The sequence below is a fragment of the Mustelus asterias genome, chromosome 4, assembly GCF_964213995.1.
Source record: "Mustelus asterias chromosome 4, sMusAst1.hap1.1, whole genome shotgun sequence".
NCBI lineage: Eukaryota > Metazoa > Chordata > Chondrichthyes > Carcharhiniformes > Triakidae > Mustelus > Mustelus asterias.
In genome coordinates, this window is record NC_135804.1 from 51653738 (window position 1) to 51673931 (window position 20194).

The following is a 20194-nucleotide window of genomic DNA, read 5'->3' on the forward strand; positions in this document are numbered from 1 at the left end:
AGATCAAATGTTAAGGTAAGCTTTACAAAATATCTGGGTGACCATTGTAGGGCCACATGCACATTGGACAACTATATTATCCTCAATTAAAACTGTAAAATAGCAATTTAAAATGCGAATAAACTGCAGTATTTGATCACAAAACACTGTCCCAACGTTTTATGTCACTTTATCCCAGTGCAGCACAAAGAAGAGTAGTGCAAGTTTGGGGAATCAACTAGACTACTTCATTATACTTTCCATGGGTTATTCTGGAAATTCTTTTTGCAGATATCCCAGAGGACATCAATGGGTAAGCCAGAGGCTTCCTGTAGCTCAACAATGATTTGTTTAGCCAATAGGGAGATTGATCACTTCATGAAGTTATATGCTAGCAATCTATTCGGTCTTTTTGCTCATGTTCCTGGGATGAACGGAATTATAACAATTGTTAAGAAATCTTGTGGGGCTGTTCCAGTCACACGCCATTAGCTCAGACAGAACTACAAGCTGGTCTATTCAATGATCCATTGGTCTAAAATGTGCCATCTTCATTCTGTCTACTGGTTTGCAGGACTGTGGACTGGACCTTGGAAAACCAATGATTTTTGCTTTAGTGTCTTGTCAATATTCCAGTTACATACAGGATTGACAACCAACAAAATAAAGGCTTCATAAAAAAATGATTCCAAATACTCCAGCCATCACTAGATCAGGAGCAATTACTGGGCCAAGTTGCAGTTTGTAATTGAAGGAAATCAGCCTTTATACAAGAGAGATACTATACACCTGGTCACCTTCCTTCATTTGATGACTTCCTCAGCACCTTATAAAATCACCCACACTTATTCTTCAGGATCAAACCCCACATAACCTCCTCTTTTATAATGTTATATGTGTGTGCTAATTGACTGGTTTGATGATAGTCAAATAATGTTCTTAATAGGTTTCAAAGAAATTTAGGCAACTGCATTCATGTTAATACCAACAAGAAAAACTGCAACAAATCATGCTTATAAACAAGAGGTATTATTTACATGCATTATGTAAATATGAAGCTGATTCACAAAGTACATTGCAGAGAAGTCGATAGCAAGCCATCAAAAGACTTTGATTCTCTGGGTGGGACAAGGTGGTTAGCTTTTTTATAACCGGGGGCATAGATTTAAGATAACGGGCAGGAGATTTAGAGGGGACCTGAGGAAATGCTTTTTCACCCAGAGGGTGGTGGGAATCTGGAACTCACTGCTTGAAAAGGTGGTAGATGTGGGAATCCTCACAACATTTAAGAAGCATTTGGATGAGCACTTGAAGTGCCATAGCATACAAAGCTACAAACCAAGTGCTGGAAAATGGGATTAGATGGATAGGTGCTTGATGGCTGTTGCAGACAAGGACCAAAGGGTCTCTTTCTGTGCTGTAAAACTCAAATGATGCTATTTTGACAAAATACAAGATTGCAGACATAAAAGTAAAAGCTCATGGGAACCAAGGGACATTGGTTCAGTGGCAGGAAACAAAGCTATGGTCAATGGGTGTTTCTGTGACTGGAAGGCTGTTTCCAGTGGGGTTCCACAAGCCCCAGAACAGGTTCCTTTACTGTTTAAAGTGGACATCAGTGATTTGTAAGTCAATGTAGAGGGCATAATTAAGAAGTTTCCAGATTTTAAAAAATGACTGAGATACTGGGCATGGTATAGCACACAAAAGTGAGGGGTTATACTTGCATTATATAAAACATTAGTTAGACCACATCTGGAGCACTATTTGCAGTTCTAGTCACTGCATTGCAGGAAGGATATGATTGTACCAGAAAGGATAGAGAGGACATTGGCAGGACTGAGCAACTTTGGTCATGAGGAAATAAACGGATAAATTTTAGTTGTGAGGAAATTGGACAGATTGGGCTTATTTGGGAGGAGGCCAATGGGAAATATTAGGACATGTTTAAAATTAAGGGGCCTAGATAATGTTAAGAAGAAGAAAAGCCTATTTTTGCTTTAGCTTAAAATCAGTAACCAGGGACATAGACTTTAAGTAATTAGAAAGATTTGAGAGGTATTGAGAAATATTTTCACCCAAAGGGGGCTGGGGGTCTCGAACTTGCTAACTGAATTTGATAGTAGAGACAAATATTTATCACTTTTAAAATATGCACTGGAGATAACATAACATACCAGGCTAGGAACCAGAAACTGGAGTTGGGATCAGACTGGTAAAAGTTTCAGCTAGCATGGACACGACGGGCCATGTGGCCTCCTTCTGTGTCGTCAGTCTATGTTGGCAAAGACTCAGGAAGCACAAACATTGAAAATTTTTAAAAATCTGAAGTTTCTCCTAGAACGTGTGAACATAATCCAAACCTCTTTTCCTTTGAGGACCTTGGTCTTTTATAAGATACAATGCATATGAATTAGGATCAATTTTCTGCTACCAGAAATCATACAAGCATGTTCTGGAATGCCACTTAGAGCAGGGATGGTGGTTACAAGGGTCATTCTTGTACAACTCCGACTGGCCACTGAAGCAACAAATGTATCGTGCACAGCAGACATTTTTTGATAGGAGCCCCTCCCTTTTAGGAAAGATAGGGAAGGGGAACTGAAGCCAATTCTTGGAACAGTGCAAAGAACTATCACGAGACCAGTACTCAGAATAATGGGAAGTTATGAAAAATCTTATAAGAAGTAGCTTGTTTCAAATATTAAAAAGATTAGACTGGATATCGTCACTTCAGTAGTATCCAATTTGAAAACAAGAAAATGTGACCTTGGACAACCATTATAAACAGAGATGCTTTAGCGAAAACAAGAGTTCACATACCTATGTCCACATGGTTTGAGTTCTGTATCAGCCATCTCATCACAACAAAGTGTACAGCAGTTTTCCCGTATGCTCACTTGTTTCAATAAAGCTAGACGTCTGTGCCTTAAACACAACACAGTTGACAGTTTTATAAACCATTATACTAGATCTCCGATTACATTCACTTTCTAATCATTAGAACTGCTGTGAATGTGGTGTCTGCATCTTAAGGTGGTACTACAGGTACCTTGTGAGGACCCAAAAGAAAAACACCTATTAAGGCCATTATACCTTAAATATATTGTAGTTATGAAATTTTTTCATTTGATGCTGACAGTACTCACCTTGGAAGAATGATTTTTTCTTCCGGCGAGAGGGAAGCATATTCATTAAATGTGCTGAATTTCACTGTTGGCGGATACTTAAATGGTTTTGCTCCAAAATTAAACTCACACTGTTGATAAGACATGAAACTGGCAGCAGCGAAGAAGCCAGATCTGTAATTGAATATAATTTGAATAAAATATTAAATACAATACCACAGTGTTAGAAACAATTTTGCTAATAAGGTACTAAAATATAAGTATGCTTAGTATATCTAAAAAAGCAGTGCTGTTCAATGGCGACATTGCATTTGATGCTGACAGGTTAGTGGCTCATTATGGAGAGCGCATGCTGACATTTTTACTCAAAGGCAGGCTATTGGAATTTCAGATCCAATAGCCTGTCTTTAAGTGGGGGGGGGGGGGGGGGGGGTAGTGGTGCAGGCATTTTGGCTATGGCTCTGGAAGCACAAACTAACCTCTTCATGGTCATTGGTACAAAGAGACTCTGGCAAATGTAACTCCTTTATTTAGAGTGGGTGGGGAACAAAGAGCAGGAAACTACAGGTCAGTTAGTTTGTCTGTCATTAACAAAAGTTAGAAGCTATTAAAGATACTGAGCACTGAGACAAATTCAAGGTAATCAAACAGAGTCAACATGGTTTTGAAAGGGGGAAATCATATTTAGCCAATTTATTGAAGCTCTTTGAAGAAGTCACATGTGTTGCAGAAAAAGGGGAACCTGTGGAAGTAGTGCACCTAGATTTCTAGAATGCATTTGATAAGGTACCGACCGCAAAAGGTCATTTCGGAAAATAAAAGCTCATGATGTAGGGGGTAACATATTGTTATGGATAGAAGTTGGGCTAGCTAACAGGAAACAGTAGGTATAAATGTGTCATATTCTGGTTGGTAAGATGTAACAAGTGATGTGCCACAAGGATCAGTGCTGGGGTCCCAACTCTACTATATAAATGACTTGGATGAAGGAAGTGAAGATGTGCTGATGACAAAGATAGGCAGGGAAATTGTTGTGAACAGGACAGAAGGAGGCTACAAAGGGATATAGATAGGTTGAGTGGGCAAAGACCAGGCAAATGGAGTACAACGTGAGAAAGCGTAAAATTGTCCATTGGGTGAGGTATTGCAGAACTGATGCAGAGGGATCTGAGCACCCTAGTATATGAATAGCTAAAAGTTTAGTATTTGGTATGGCAAATAATTAGGAAAACCAGCAGAATCTTATCGTTTATTGCAAGGAAAATTAGACCAAAAAGTAGTGAGGTTATGCTTTGCATCCTGGAGTATTGGTCTCTGTATTTAAGGAAGGATGCAGATGCATTAGAAACAGTTCAGAGAAAGCTTAATAGGCTAATACGTAGAATGAGAGGGTTGTCTTATGGAGGAATGGTTGGACAGGCTAGGCTTGTATCCACTCGAGTTTAGAAAAGTAAGAGGCAACTTGGTTGAAACATGCAAGATCCTGAAAGGTCTTAACTGGGTGGCTATGGAAAGGACGTTTCATCTTATGGCAAAATCTAGAACTAGAGGCCATTGTTTAAAAGGAAAGTGTCATCCATTTAAGACAGCGGTAAGGAGAAATGTTTTGAGGGTCATGAGTCTTTGGAACTCTCTTCTTCAAAAAGGCAACAAAAGTAGGATCTTTGAATATTTTTACAGCAGATAGATTCTTGATAAGCAAAGGGGTAGAAGGTTATCGGGGATTAGATGGGAATGTCAAATGGAGATTACAATCAGGTCAACCATGAGCTTACTGAATGGCAGAGCAGGGCTGAGTGGCTGACTCCTGTTCCTAGAAGTTCTTTGTTTCTCTCCCTCTGTGTCTCTTGCATTCTCCACTCCCACCACCATCCCATCCTTAATACCAGGTTTTATTTTTCCCCTCTCAGCTACTTCACCTCCCTCCCACCAATCCCTAATGGACAGGCTTTGGGGAAATCAGGATGAATAACTCAAAAAATTCCCAGCCTTTGACCGGTTCTTGTAGCCTCTGTACTTGAATGGCTGGTTCAATTAAGTTTCTGGTCAATGGCAACCCCAGGATGTTGATAGTGGGGGATACACCCAGAATAAATTCTGTGCTCTTATTACCCTCAAGTACCTCTTACAATTTGTGTTCAACATGGAGGGGTTTTGATTCATCAGCAGAGTAGTGGTAAATAGGAGGTTTTTTTGCATGTTGTTTGATCTAATGCTACGAGACTCCATGCAATCTCGCAGTCAATGTTAAAGACTCCCTCTTGACTGTACCATTGATCCACGAGTTCCAGTCACTAAAGAGAGAAGCCAATCGGCCCATTGTATCCTTGCAAGTTCTCTGCAGGTTTAACTCCCCTCCCTTTCTCCATAGCCCAGTATTTCTTTTCAAATAACTATTCAATTCTCCTTTGAAAGCCATTACTGAATTTGCTTCAACCACATTCTCAGGCAGTGCTTTCCAGATCCTAATCATTCGCTGCATTTAAGTTCAAATTTACTTACATGGCTGATGAAAAGACTTGCTTCTCTGGGGGTAGCTGGTTTCCATTAAGATAGAAAATCATTGCTTTCTTATTCAAGTCTAAAAGAAATCCTATTGTGTCCCCTGCATGGAAAAAAAAACAAGGAATGTTACCAGAAAAAATCTACACAAACCATAAAATACTATTTTTTTTTTCAAATTCAATTTGAAGGAGAACATTTCTTGAATGAAGTCCACAACAATTCATGAGAAGGATAATCAGATGGATGTATTTTTGTATTCTATGCAGCTTTCTCACAATAAACAGGAGCAAAATGAAAGATATCACTTAATTAATTAATTTATTTAGCACTAAAGACCCCAAGGGCCTCAGCTCTCGTCATCACATAAAATACATCAGAATGCTGCACAACATTATGGCACCAATCTGTCCACACCAAATTTATCGATGTGAAACTCAACTCACATCATAAAATAATCATTGACCAATTCAGGTCCCCTGGCTCTAAGTCCTGAACAACATTGCAGCCATCCCCAAACATCAGGACAGTAATTGCAACAGGCAAACTACTGGTGAAGGTCTATTCCAACCCAAGCCTGCTCTTATTCAGGGACCCCTTAACCCACCTGCAGTGCAGCTACCCTCACATCAACCGATATGGTTTAAATCCACCATGATGTGGAGATGCCAGTGTTGGACTGGGGTAAACACAGTAAGAGTTTTAACAACACCAGGTTAAAGTCCAACACGTTTATTTGGTAGCAAATGCCATTAGCTTTCGGAGCGCTGCTCCTTCGTCAGATGGAGTGGATATCCACTCCATCTGATGAAGGAGCAGCGCTCCGAAAGCTAATGGCATTTGCTACCAAATAAACCCGTTGGACTTTAACCTGGTGTTGTTAAAACTCTTACTGTGTTAAATCCACCATACAGAGGAGTAACAGCTGAAGACCTCGGCAGGAAAAAGCATCCACTCTACAAGAAACCACTCCATCATAGTAGACTCCACTGCTCATCCACCGGCTTTGATCTCCCATGGTGACAGTGGGTCATTTTAAATTATTTCCAGACTGGCCAAGGCCTCTGGGTAGTCATGCAACATCAGTGGGGTTGCAGGTTGCAGCTGTGGTGCAGTCCAAATAATGATTCATATTGTCAAGGAGTGTCCACTGACTAAACATGAAGGTGGGCTTAAAGAACTCCAATTAGCCACTGACAAGGCTATTGTTGGGCTCTGAGTATGCACTTTCCAAATAAATAAGTTTGGGTGGCACAGTGGTTGGCACTGTGGTTGGCACTGCTGCCTCAAAGCACCAGGGACACGGGTTTAATTCCAACCTCAGGTCACTGTCTGTGTGGAGTTCGCACATTCTCCCCCTGTCTGTGTGGATTTCCCCTGGGTGCTCCGGTTTCCTCCCACAGTCCAAAGATGTGTGGGTTAGGTTGATTGGCCATGCTAAATTGACCTTGGTTGGATTAGCAGGGTAAATGTGTGGGGTTGCGAAAATAGGGCCTGGGTGGGATTGTGGTCAGTGCAAACTTGATGGGCCAAATGGCCTCCTTCGCCACTGTAGGGTTTCTATGATTCTATGAAGTATTATATCACTCTACATCATAGGACTTATTTTTCAGTAAAGTGGAGTCCAGACGCAAAAACCCAGTCTGCAGGTGCAACAGGTGATCAAGAAGGCAAATGGGATGTTGGCCTATATCGCAAGGGGGATAGAATATAAAAGCAGAGATGTCTTGCTGCATCTGTACAGGGCATTGGTGAGGCCGCAGCTGGAATACTGTGTGCAGTATTGGTCCCCTTATTTGCGGAAGGATATATTGGCCTTGGAGGGAGTGCAGAGAAGGTTCACCAGGTTGATACCAGAGATGAGGGGTTTTGATTATGAGGAGAGACTGAGCAGATTGGGTTTGTATTCGTTGGAATTTAGAAGGCTGAGGGGGGATCTTATAGAGACCTATAAGATAATGAAGGGGCTGGATAGGGTAGAGATGGAGAGATTCTTTCCACTTAGAAAGGAAACTAGAACTAGAGGGCACAGACTCAAAATAAAAGGGGGGTCGGTTTAGGACAGAGTTGAGGAGGAACTTCTTCTCTCAGAGGATGGTGAATCTCTGGAATTCTCTGCCCACTGAAGTGGTGGAGGCTACCTCGCTGAATATGTTTAAATCATGGATAGATGGATTCCTGATCGGTAAGGGAATTAGGGGTTATAGGGATCAGGCGGGTAAGTGGAACTGATCCACTTCAGATCAGCCATGATCTTATTGAATGGCGGGGCAGGCTCGAGGGCCTACTCCTGCTCCTATTTCTTATGTTCTTATGTGCAATACAAAATATTTGATTACATTACTTATCGGCATAATGAGACATGGTTGTGGTGTTTTGTCAAGGTGGATCAGCTTTTAATTGGGTTAATTCCTTTAAGACCATTATCCAGGCCTTGAGGACTCACACACCACACAATACTCAGCCTCTGGTTCATGATGGTAATATCAATACAAGTTAAGGAAAGGTTATTAGACACCCTCTTAGTGGAGACTGTCATTACCTGGCATTCATAACACAAGAATATTACTTGCCACTAAGGAGACAAAGCCCAACTGTTGTCTAGGTCCTGCTGCATATAGATACCCTGCTTCCTTATCTGAAGTGTTGCAAATGAAAGTAAACAGTGAACATTCTCATTTCTGATCTTATGATGGAGGAAAGTTCATGAAGCAGCTGAAGATGGCTGGGGCTAAGATAGTTGAGGAACTCCTGCAGTTGTGTCCTGAGGCTGAGGTTTGATCTCCAACAATCACAAACATCCTTCTTTGTTCAGCCAGTAGAAGCCTCAATTTTCCAAAGGCCTTACTAGTTCAAATGCCACCTTGATGTGTTACAATCCCAGTTGATGTTATAACTGGATTAGTTTCCAGAATGGAACCCTGGTTCCAAAGATCACAATTTTTCCTTTTTTTTAAAAAAAAGAAAATAGGAGGAACATGCTAATTAATATTAATGCGAGCAAAAATATTTAAACATGAAAAGTTGGATTTTGATATAATACTCAATTTTTCCCCACTTAGATGTTACGGTGAATACAGATTACAAAAATATATCTTGAACTACAATGGTCTCAGTAACACAAAGTCCCTTTAAACACACAGATTGGTGTGTCAAAACACACACTCCGCTCTGAACCCAAGTTAGTGTCTGTGGATTTCTTCTCAAAATCCCCCCAAATGATTGTCACATGGGAACTTCCAAACTTAACTCCCAGAAAACACACTTTAAAATCTGCTTTCACAACGCTGCTTTTATCAGCTGTTTGCTTTCCAAAATTCAGTCCAGGCTTTCCAAATTACTTTCAAACTAAGCTTCCACTCCACTTTTAACAATTATTCCAGTATCCAGGGTTTATTTCTCCTTCTCCAGATCTTTGTCTTTACTCTTGTACAAACTTTTCACCATTGCTTTAACTTTCGATACCCAGACTCTATTAAAATGGCATCCAATGTTTGGTTTACCTCTGAAGTCTGCTTTCCCACTTTAGCTCTGGTTACTATAGGTGTCTCTGTCACTCAACGCTTTGTCTGCTTCTCCCTTTGAATTCATTGGTCTCTGTTCACAAACTTCAGTCTTCTTAAGACATCCTCTCTGTACACATTCCTTAGTTATCTGGGGTCTTTGGAAAGCCTGCCTCTTTGCACCTTCCTTGTCCTGTCCAGTCCAGTCTTTCTCCTAGCAGCATTGAGATATTCACTCTCTGGTATCCTGTCTCCAACTGCAAATAATTTCAGCTACATTAACAAAAAGCCCTCCTACCTTAAAAAGGCCCCAGTTGCTGAGCAACCACTGCTACTTCCATTTATTCTTCATGCCATAACTGAGGTCCAGAGATTAGCGGTCTCAGCAGAACCCAAACTGAGCATTGCTGAACAGGTTATTGGGAAACACTATCCTTTTCATTACTTTGACAATTATTGAGAATAAACTAAAAGGCCATTATTTAGCCAGGTTGGTTTTGTCCTTTTTGTGTGGTCAGAGCATTCCTGGGTAATTTTTCCATTTTGTTGCATAGATGCCAGCATTGCAGCTGCACTGGGGGAGCTTGACTAGAGACGCAACTACCTCTGGAGCATGAATGCTCAACACGATAGCCAGAATTCTGTTAGAGCCTACAGCCTGTGCTACATCCAGTGAATTTAACTATTTTGTTAATTTCACTGACTGAAGTCAATTTGGTTGAAGATTGGCATGCGATGATGTGGACCTTAGGAGGCAGAGGTAGATCAACTGTTCAGCACTTATGGTGGAAGGTGGGTGCAAATGGTTCAGCTTTGTCTTCTGTATTAATGTACTGGGTTCTGCCAGCATGACAGGATATTCATGGAGCCCCTCATCTTCTCATTAGTGGTTTAAATTGTCCATCACCATTCACAACTGGATATGACAGTGCTGCAGAATTGATCTGATCTTTTGGGTGTGGGATTGCTTACTTGTGTCTATGCCATGTTCCTTCCACTGTTATGCATGCATGTAGCCCCCATGTTATAGCTTCACCACATGGCACCTCATTTTAAAATTATGCCTGGCACTGCTTATGGTACGCTCTCCTATACTCTTCACTGAACAAGAGTTGGTCTCCTGGCTTGACAGTAATGGTAGAATGAGGGAAATACGAGGTTACAAATTGTATTGAATACAATTCCAATGCTGATGGCCCAGAGCACCTCCAAGAGATCTAGTTTGGAGTTGCTAGATCTATTTTCAATCTCTCTCAATTAGTACAACCTGATGCCATACAATACAATGGAGGACATTCTTAGTAAGATGACAGGACCATCTCCACAAGGAGGCCACTTAAACATGGTCTTGGACAGCTCCATCAGTGGGGATGAGATCAAGTAGGTTTTTCTCCTCAGGTTGGTTTCCTTGTCACTTGCTGCAGGTCCAATCTGGTAGCTGTGTTTTTCAGAACTGAGCCAGTTCAGTAATGTTGCGACAGAGTCTCCCTTTAGTGATGGACGTTGAAGTCTCCCACTTAGAATACATTTACACCCTTGTTATCCAAAGTGGTGTCGCCAACATGGAGTACCACCGATTCATCAGCTGCAAGGGGGCAATAGTTGGTAACCAGGTGATTTCCACGAGATGCTATGAGACTTCATGGAGTCCAGAATCAAACTGAGGACGCCCATGCCCATCACCGCATCATTTTTACTGCTATGCTGCCACTTTGGTGCATCTGCTTACCAGTGGGTCAGGACATACCAAGAGATGCTGATGGAGGAGTCTGGGATGTTGGTTGAGGAGTATGGTTTTGTGAATATAACTATGTTATAATGTTGTTTGACTAATTTGAGGGACAGATCTTCCATGTTAGCACAAGTCCCCAGATGTTAGTTCAGAGGCTCTTAAGAGTCAACTACATTGTTATGGGTCTGGAATTACATTTAGACCAGCCTGGGTGAGGATGGCAAATTTCTTTCCCTGAAAGACATTAACTAATCAGTTCTGGTCTGCACAGATAAGCTAATAACTAAGTTTTCAAGAAGTGCATGGAGAAGTGTTTAATTACCTCCCAATTTTGACATTTGCAAATTTGATGCCTCAAATTCCACCATTTCAAAGAGAAGTGGATCAAAAAAGTCGAGAGCCAGAGAGTTTTAGAGAGGGAATCCAAGACCTTAGGGCCAAAGAATCTGCGGTATAGTCACTAATGACAGAGCAATTATCAAGGATATACACAAGAGGGCAGAATTGGAAGAATCTGGCAGAGTTTGGAGGAGATCACAGACTTAAGGAAAGGCCACAGAGGGATTTGAAACAAAGATGAGAAATTCAAAAATCTGAGACATGAGATTAAGAGCTGATATAGGTCAGCAAGCACCAGAGTGATGCCATAGAAAGCAAGTCAATAGCAGAAACCTAGCTGACTATACATTTCGAAGTCTACAGACAGAATACTGATCAGTGCAACTCAAAGCAAGTTCCAGGGTCCTGTGATAGTTCAGCTATTTAGAGCCTTCAAAAAGTGCATGGAGAAATGTTCAGTATATTCCAATTTAAAGATAGCAAATGAGATACAAAAAATCCCAGTTTTTAGTCATCAGAAATTGAAAGCTACAAAATAAAATTCTGTATGCTGGATTGAGCAACATTTAACACTACCTTCTTTCCAGCAAGGGTGGATGTGTGGTTCACTTCTGGCATTGTACCAAATCAGCTGCCGGCAGCCATCATATGCACACGAGTATTCATCATCTCCAATCCCATAACCCTCCTTTAAAAGAACACATACAGTAACTAATGTAGTCCACTTTTTAACAAGTTACCCAGGAAGTATTTTCAGAATATTGTGATCAATAATTATAGATATGTTTACTATAAGAAATGTTTGATATATTTAATATTGAGTGCTGAGAAATCTAGCAGAAATTTCAGCTAGGTAAAATTTATCCAATTGAATAGTGCTTACTGAATGTAAATGATGACAGATTGGCATTTTGACAGCATTTGTTTACAAATAAATAGGGTTCCAATGCTTCCAGTGAGTTTATCCAAACCAGGAAAGCTTCAGATTAGGTTCACATGTATGGAATTTTCCAATTTCATTTGGGATTGTGCAAGGGTATTCAAATACTCTCAAATTGGAAAGGACAAATGATTGATAAGGCTCATCACTTCAAGCTAACAGACAATCGGACAGATTTAGACTGGGTTGGGTTCAGATGTGTAATGTTCTTCCCTGCTGCAACAGAACAATCTGCTGATTTATCATTTCAAATCATCAACACTCAAATGAAAGCACCTCTGTTGCCCACATTTTAATGAACCGATTCACAACATTTCATCTGCAGAAATGCAGTGGTGCCATTTACATGAATTTCATCAAAACTTAGAATTTAAGAAATGTGAAAATAGAGTTTTTGGTTCACTTGAGTATTTTGATGACTTACATGATTAAGAAATTTACTATCCTTGGTCGCCCAACCAATCTGCATTACACCAGAAGTAATTACAGTGACTTCATAGTACCATACTCCAGAATCTACACAGAATGTACATCGGACACTCTCAAAAGAGGATGCATCACATCGAGCCTGCAAGACAAAATACATTGAAATTCAACTTTAAGTTAAGATTTCATGCACTAAATCACAATGCTAGCAAAATTAAAATTAGTGTGGATGTGATGCTTCAGATGTCAGTTCCGGACACTTCAGGAAAAGATTACATTGACCCTGGAAGGGATGCGATGCAGATTTACTAAAATATACTGGACCCAAAGGGTTAAATTGTGAGAACAGGTCTAGAAAGCTGAGGGTGATCTAGAAAGAGGGCAATTCAGGTAAATTATTTCCTCTGGTGAGATAATCCAAGCAATGTGGAATAATCATAGAATTAGAGGTATCAGGAAGTAGGTATCCACACATTTAGTAGGAGAAATCTGGGACTTCCAAATGTTGTTCCGAAATATTTGAGAGATTTTTGTTAGGCAAAGTTATAAAGGGATATGGGACAAAGATGGTTAAATGGTATTGATGTTCAAATCACCCATGACCAAATAAAATAGCTGAACAGAGTATTCCTGTTCCTATCTTTTTAAGGTACAACCAAGAATCCACCCCAGTCACAATTTAATATTGTGTTTATTTTGCATGTAATGAAAATATGCCTTAAAAGTTTAGCAAACTGCTTCACTATTCAAATAAATCTTTTTAGTAGATACTTTATTAAAGCCATGTAACTTACTGATCTAAATGTAGCACAACACTCATGCCAACATCAAGTCCAATTCAATTCCTTTCACATTAAATAGGAGAATAGATGTGAATACATAACCTATAAACTCAACTCAAAGTACATTTCATTTTTTCCAATTCATTTCAGAAAGTTCTAGAGGCAACTAGTCACGTCCCATGGCTCAGAAGTGGTTACAGGTGCGGTAATAGGAAATACAAAAATACTTTGAAGACAAACAGTTGTTAGTAATGCTAAAGGAAAGCATCAATAAATCTGCATTGTTCTGTCATGCCAGAATGGACCTGGTATTTCTGGCAAATTTAGAATGTGTGGAAATAAACATTGCAAATCAAAGTTGGTACTTATACTGGGCAAGTTTAAGGTTGAACTGCTAAATTGCACAGCGTTCAACTTGTGCCTATATAATCTTATCTTCATTGGCAAAACTGTGAACAGACTATCATTAGGGTGTCAATAGATAGACATTTTTTGATTTTGTACTAGGTCTGTGCTACGAGAAAAACAAGAATCTGGTAGATCTGCACAAATTGGAACTGGTTGCTTCCATCTTTTACATAGGGTACATCCAGCAACTTCATTTGGTCTAATCTGCAGTTCCAGCTCTTAAGTTTTATGAGCTGCATTAACTATTTCATAATGCAAGAACCCAGACAAAGCCAACAAGGAAGATGGAAACAAAAATCAATTAAAAAAAATCTCCATTCTAATGTTTCGTCATCTTTGTCTCAATTCTCAAATTCATGCCCAATTCATATGTACTCCTGGGTGATTCAGAAATGGATGGCATCACAGCCAATTTAACCCAGTCTTCATATTCAGTTTCCAAAAGAATTCCAGGAATTGGCAGTAGGAATCCAAGCTAAGTTTTCCCTTTATGGCATAATGCTAACTATAACATGCTTTTTAATGCCCTGCTGAGTTAAAGACTGGGGATCACAACAGAGTGCTTGTTTCTATTAAGGTACCACACCACAGAATAGGGCAGCACAGTGGTAGTGTTTCAATTCTGGCCTTGGGTGACTGTGTCGAGTTTGCACGGTCACTCCATGTCTGCATGCATTTCCTCTGGGTGTTCCGGTTTCCTCCCACAGTCCAAAGATGTGTAGGTTAGGTGGATTGGAGGTGCTTCATCCACGACTGTGAAATGCTAATGAACCCTTTCCAAATCATCAAGCTGACAAAACTCAAACAGGACAGCAAGAAATTAACACGAAGAGAAAAGCAGCTCAGTGGCCAAAACAGATAAAGTTGACAGGTCATTGTTTGGACATTCCTGAATTAAACCATTGGAGTAATTCACATGCACAAATTATGTATTTAACAAATTCAAATGTTTGTCATGCATACATACACTCTTCCACCTTTAGGAATAAAAACCAGCAGCAATCTTGTGCATAATAGAGAAGATAAATTGAAGGGCAATCTAGAGTCACAGAGGTTTACAGCATGGAAACAGGCCCTTCGGCCCAACTTGTTCATGCTGCCCTTTTTTTAAAAAAAAACCCCGAAGCTAGTCCCAATTGCCCACATTTGGCCCATATCCCTCTATACCCATCTTACCCATGTAACTGTCTAAATGCTTTCTGAAAGACAAACTTGTACCCGCCTCTACTACTACCTCTGGCAGCTTGTTCCAGACACTCACCACCCTCTGTGAAAAAATTGCCCCTCTGGATACTTTTGTATCTCTCCCCACTCACCTTTAACCTATGCCCTCTAGTTTTAGACTCCCCTACCTTTGGGAAAAGATATTGACTATCTAGCTGATCTGTGCCCCTCATTATTTTATAGACCTCTATAAGGTCACCCCTCAGCCTCCTACGCTCCAGAGAGAAAAGTCCCAGTCTATTCAGCCTCTCCTTATAACTCAATCCATCAAGTCCCGGTAGCATCCTAGTAAATCTTTTCTGCACTCTTTCTAGGTGACCAGAACTGTACACAGTATTCCAAGTGTGGCCGTACCAATATCTTTACAACTTCAACAAGACGTCTCAACTCCTGTATTCAATGTTCTGACTAATGAAACCAAGCATGCTGAATGCCTTCTTCACCACTCTGTCTACCTGCGACTCCACTTTCAAGAGGCTATGAACATGTACCCCATGATCTCTTTGTTCTGTAACTCTCCCCAACGATCTACCATTAACTGAGTAAGTCCTGCCCTGGTTAAATCTACCAAAATGCATGACCCCGCATTTATCTAAATTAAACTCCATCTGCCATTTGTCAGCCCACTGGCCCAATTGATCGAGATCCCGTTGCAATCCGAGATAACTTTCTGCACTGTCCACTATGCCAGGAAGCAATACCACCCAGTGAACAACTGACCTTTGGAATTGGCTGCCTATGCCACCAATCTTAGTGTTATCTGCAAACTTGCTAACCATGCCTCCGACATTCTCACCCAAATGAACCTGGACAGGTGGAGGATCTCTCGGTGGGTGAGCATCTTGGGGATAGCGATCATAATTCTATCTCCTTCACGATAGCATTGGAAAGAGATAGGATCAGGCAGGCTAGGAAAGTGCTTCTCTGGAGTAAAGGGAAATACAGTGTCATCAGGGAGGAAATTAGACGGGTAAATTGGAAGGAGGCATTCTTGGAGAAAAGTACCGAAGGAAAGTGGAGGATTTTCAAGGAATGTTTGTCTGGAGCTCTGCATGACAACGTTCCGATGAGACAGGGGGGTGTTGGTAGGGTACGGGAACCGTGGTGCACGAAGGTTGTGATGAACCTGGTGAATAAGAAAAGAGAGGCGTACAGAAGGTTCAGAGAGCTAGGAGGTGTTAAGGATTTAGAGGAGTATACGGGATGTAGGAAGGAGCTTAAGAAGGAAATTAGGAGAGCGAGAAGGGGTCATGAGAAGGCCTTGGCGGGTAAGATTAAGGAGAATCCCAAGGCTTTCTACAAATATGTCAAGAGTAAAAGGATGAGATGTGAAGGCATAGGACCCTTAAAAGGTGAAGGGGGAAAAGTTTGTGCGGAACCGTTAGAAATGGCGGAGCTGCTTAATGAATACTTTACCTCGGTATTCACGGTGGAAAGGGATCTGGGTGGTTGTACTGCTGGTTTGCGGTGGACAGAAAGGATCGAGCATGTGGACATAAAGAAAGAGGATGTGTTGGAACTATTGAATGGCATCAAGGTTGGTAAGTCGCCGGGACCGGATGGGATGTACCCCAGGTTACTGTGGGAGGCGAGGGAGGAGATTGTGGAGTCTTTGGCGATGATCTTTGCATCGTCGATGGAGACGGGAGAGGTTCCGGAGGATTGGAGGATTGCAGATGTGGTCCCTATATTCAAGAAAGGGAACAGGGACAGCCCGGGAAATTACCGACCGGTGAGTCTAACCTCAGTGGTTGGTAAGTTGATGGAGAGGATCCTGAGAGACAGGATTTATGATCATCTAGAGAAGTTTAGTATGATCAAAAGTAGTCAGCACGGCTTTGTCAAGGGCAGGTCGTGCCTTACGAGCCTGGTTGAGTTCTTTGAAAATGTGACCAAACACATTGACGAAGGAAGAGCAGTGGATGTGGTCTATATGGACTTCAGCAAGGCGTTCGATAAGGTCCCCCATGCAAGACTTGTTGAGAAAGTGAGAGGGCATGGGATCCAAGGGGCTGTTGCCTTGTGGATCCAGAACTGGCTTGCCTGCAGAAGGCAGAGAGTGGCTGTGGAGGGGTCTTTCTCTGCATGGAGGTCAGTGACCAGTGGAGTGCCCCAGGGATCTGTTCTGGGACCCTTGCTGTTTGTCATTTTCATAAATGACCTGGATGAGGAAGTGGAGGGATGGGTTGGTAAGTTTGCTGACGACACCAAGGTAGGTGGTGTTGTGGATAGTTTGGAGGGATGTCAGAAGTTGCAGCGAGACATAGATAGAATGCAAGACTGGGCGGAGAAGTGGCAGATGGACTTCAACCCGGATAAGTGTGTGGTGATCCATTTTGGCAGATCCAATGGGATGAAGCAGCAGTATAATATGAAGGGTACCATTCTTAGCAGTGTAGAGGATCAGAAGGACCTTGGGGTCCGGGTCCATAGGACTCTTAAATCGGCCTCGCAGGTGGAGGATGCGGTCAAGAAGGCGTACTGGCCTTCATTAATCGAGGGATTGAGTTTAGGAGTCGGGAGATAATGCTGCAGCTTTATAGGACCCTGGTTAGACCCCACTTGGAGTACTGCGCGCAGTTCTGGTCACCTCATTACAGGAAAGATGTTGAAGCCATTGAAAGGGTGCAGAGGAGATTTACAAGGATGTTGCCTGGATTGGGGGGCATGCCTTATGAGGATAGGTTGAGGGGGCTTGGTCTCTTCTCCCTGGAAAGACGAAGGATGAGAGGTGACCTGATAGAGGTTTACAAGATGTTGAGAGGTCTGGATAGGGTGGACTCTCAGAGGCTATTTCCAAGGGCTGAAATGGTTGCTACGAGGGGACACAGGTTTAAGGTGCTGGGGGGTAGGTACAGAGGAGATGTCAGGGGTAAGTTTTTCACTCAGAGGGTGGTGGGTGAGTGGAATCGGCTGACGTCGGTGGTGGTGGAGGCAAACTCGTTGGGGTCTTTTAAGAGACTTCTGGATGAGTACATGGGATTTAATGGGATTGAGGGCTATAGATAGGCCTAGAGGTGGGGATGTGATCGGCGCAACTTGTGGGCCGAAGGGCCTGTTTGTGCTGTGGCTTTCTATGTTCTATAAATCATTAATATAAATGACAAATAACAGTGGACCCAGCACTGATCCCTGAGGCACACCGCTGGTCACAGGCCTCCAGTTTGAAAAACAACCCACTACAACCACCCTCTGTCATCTGTCATCAAGACAATTTTGTACCCATTTAGCTACCTCACCCTGGATCCCGTGAAATTTAACCTTACCAACAACCTACCATGTGGAAGGCCTTGCTAAAATCCATGTAGACAACATCAACTGCACTACCTCATCAACCTGCTTGGTTACCCCTTCAACAAACTCAATCTAAATTAAGGATTTCAGCTTAATTAGAAAATTCTATTCAGACCAAAGAAAACTAAGCCTGCAATTTATTACATCCACAAGTATTCTCCCAAAAAAATTCAAAGTGCCAAATTTGTATGGAAACTGGAGTAAATCACATTGGTTTTGATCGGTGGGTCTTTCAAAATGAATCTCTCTCACTCTGCAGAGTGCACTAGTATAAATCATACTGAAAATCAGGGGGCAGGGCCTATTCCCACTGGAGAGGCCAACAGCAAAGCACCAATCTGTCAGCGCTGAGATCGGTGAACGCGCAGTGACCCGTTTGCCGGCCTCCCCATCGCTGGCCATGCAATGCCCGCATGACTGGCCGTGCGATTCCCCCCCGCCACTAATCGCTGGCCCACGACCATGTCCAGCCCTGCCACAATACCCCCCCTTCCCCCAATCGCTGGCCTCCCTCACCAAGGCTGTTTATAAACTGATAGTGGGCCCCCCCCCCCCTCAAACCCCCATATGCCCCAGCCCATGCCTGATGGGCAGTGCCAAGGTTCCCCTGGGCTCTGGCATTTTGCCCCTTGGGCAGTCCCAAGGGGCAGGCTGGCACTGCCAAGGTGCCAATGCCTGGAGACACCTCCCCCTGCCGCCCGACCCTCTGGGGGCCCCCCCGATTGCCCCTTCAATCATATTTAAATATTGTGTATAAACATATTGAATGAGGCACAGTTGCTTAATGTTTCACCCGGGTAAAAGATGCTGAAAAATCATCCATGTCACTGGCCATATCAAACCAAAGTTTGAATTAGGTTAGACTTCCCCTTTTGAAATTTTGCTTTGGGTCTTTAGGTCGTGAGATCATCAAGAGTGGTGGGGTAGAGTTTTCACCAGCAACATGTATCTGAAGTTGACCACACCAGCCCAAGACAAATTCCAAGCACAAATTACACCAATTGCGAATGTAGTTTTGGTAATACCTTTTGCATTGGGTTTTTTAAAATCTTGCGGGAAGCCAGCCCCGCCACAAAACCGGCCATGTACCTTGATGAAATTAATCAGCATTAGCAAATTTCCACAATTTGTGACTGCTCTCAGTCCTTCCAGGAGGCTCTTAATCTGAAGTTTTTTTGGTGCAGGGGCACAAATAGGCATTTAGGTTTTTAAATATTTAAACATATTTAACTTACAATGAAACTGATTAGTGTACACCAGTGAAACGAGTAAATGGTTCCATATAGTTTTTGAAGTCATTTTCAGTTGTTAAAACCAGTTTATTCAGAAGTGACAAGGTAGACTCTGTTTAAAAATATTTGTGGTAAACCCACTTTCACTGGCATGAATAAAACCACATCGGATTACAAAGGAATATTTCAACTCTAGGGGAAAAAAATTACTATAAAACTGCATCCAATTGCAGTGGGGTTCATGAAGGATTGAATTTGAGATTGTGCAAAAAAGTTCGAGCAGAACTTGAATGGAAGCTTGAACCATAACTTCACTTGGGAAAATGAGTGCAATTTACAAACTGATTAATGACTGCATCCAAATGGAAACTCTACCCTGGGTTCTTTGGATGATTATTCAGCTCTTATTGAAACATATCTCCTGTCTGTACCAGGTCGCCAAATGAGTGTTAGGACTTAGTATCAGTCCCCTGGCTTTTCCTTGTACCTCTGCATTGTTTCTATTCAAGTAATTACCTAATGTCCTCTTGATTGAACCTCTCAACCACACTTTCAGGCAGTGCATGTCGGACTGGAACCACTCACTGTGTGAAAATATTTTTTCTTACATCACATTTGCTTCTTTTGAAAACCACTAAATCTGTGCCCTCCCGTTCTTGAATATTTTAGGAGCAGAAACTACTCTGCCCTTCCTGATTTTGAACA

General features: G+C 41.9%; 1 protein-coding gene across 1 annotated transcript in view; it reads right to left on the reverse strand.

Annotated features, from left to right (window-relative positions):
- Positions 1-20194, reverse strand: part of rspry1 (ring finger and SPRY domain containing 1) — an 85968-nt gene that overhangs the window by 1695 nt on the left and 64079 nt on the right. Inside the window, exons 9-13 of the mRNA XM_078211018.1 lie at positions 12548-12691; positions 11760-11871; positions 5610-5712; positions 3129-3281; positions 2803-2907 (exon numbers count right to left, since the gene is read on the reverse strand). Coding sequence (XP_078067144.1) covers positions 2803-2907; positions 3129-3281; positions 5610-5712; positions 11760-11871; positions 12548-12691 — 617 coding nt within the window. The remainder of the gene's footprint in view (positions 1-2802; positions 2908-3128; positions 3282-5609; positions 5713-11759; positions 11872-12547; positions 12692-20194) is intronic.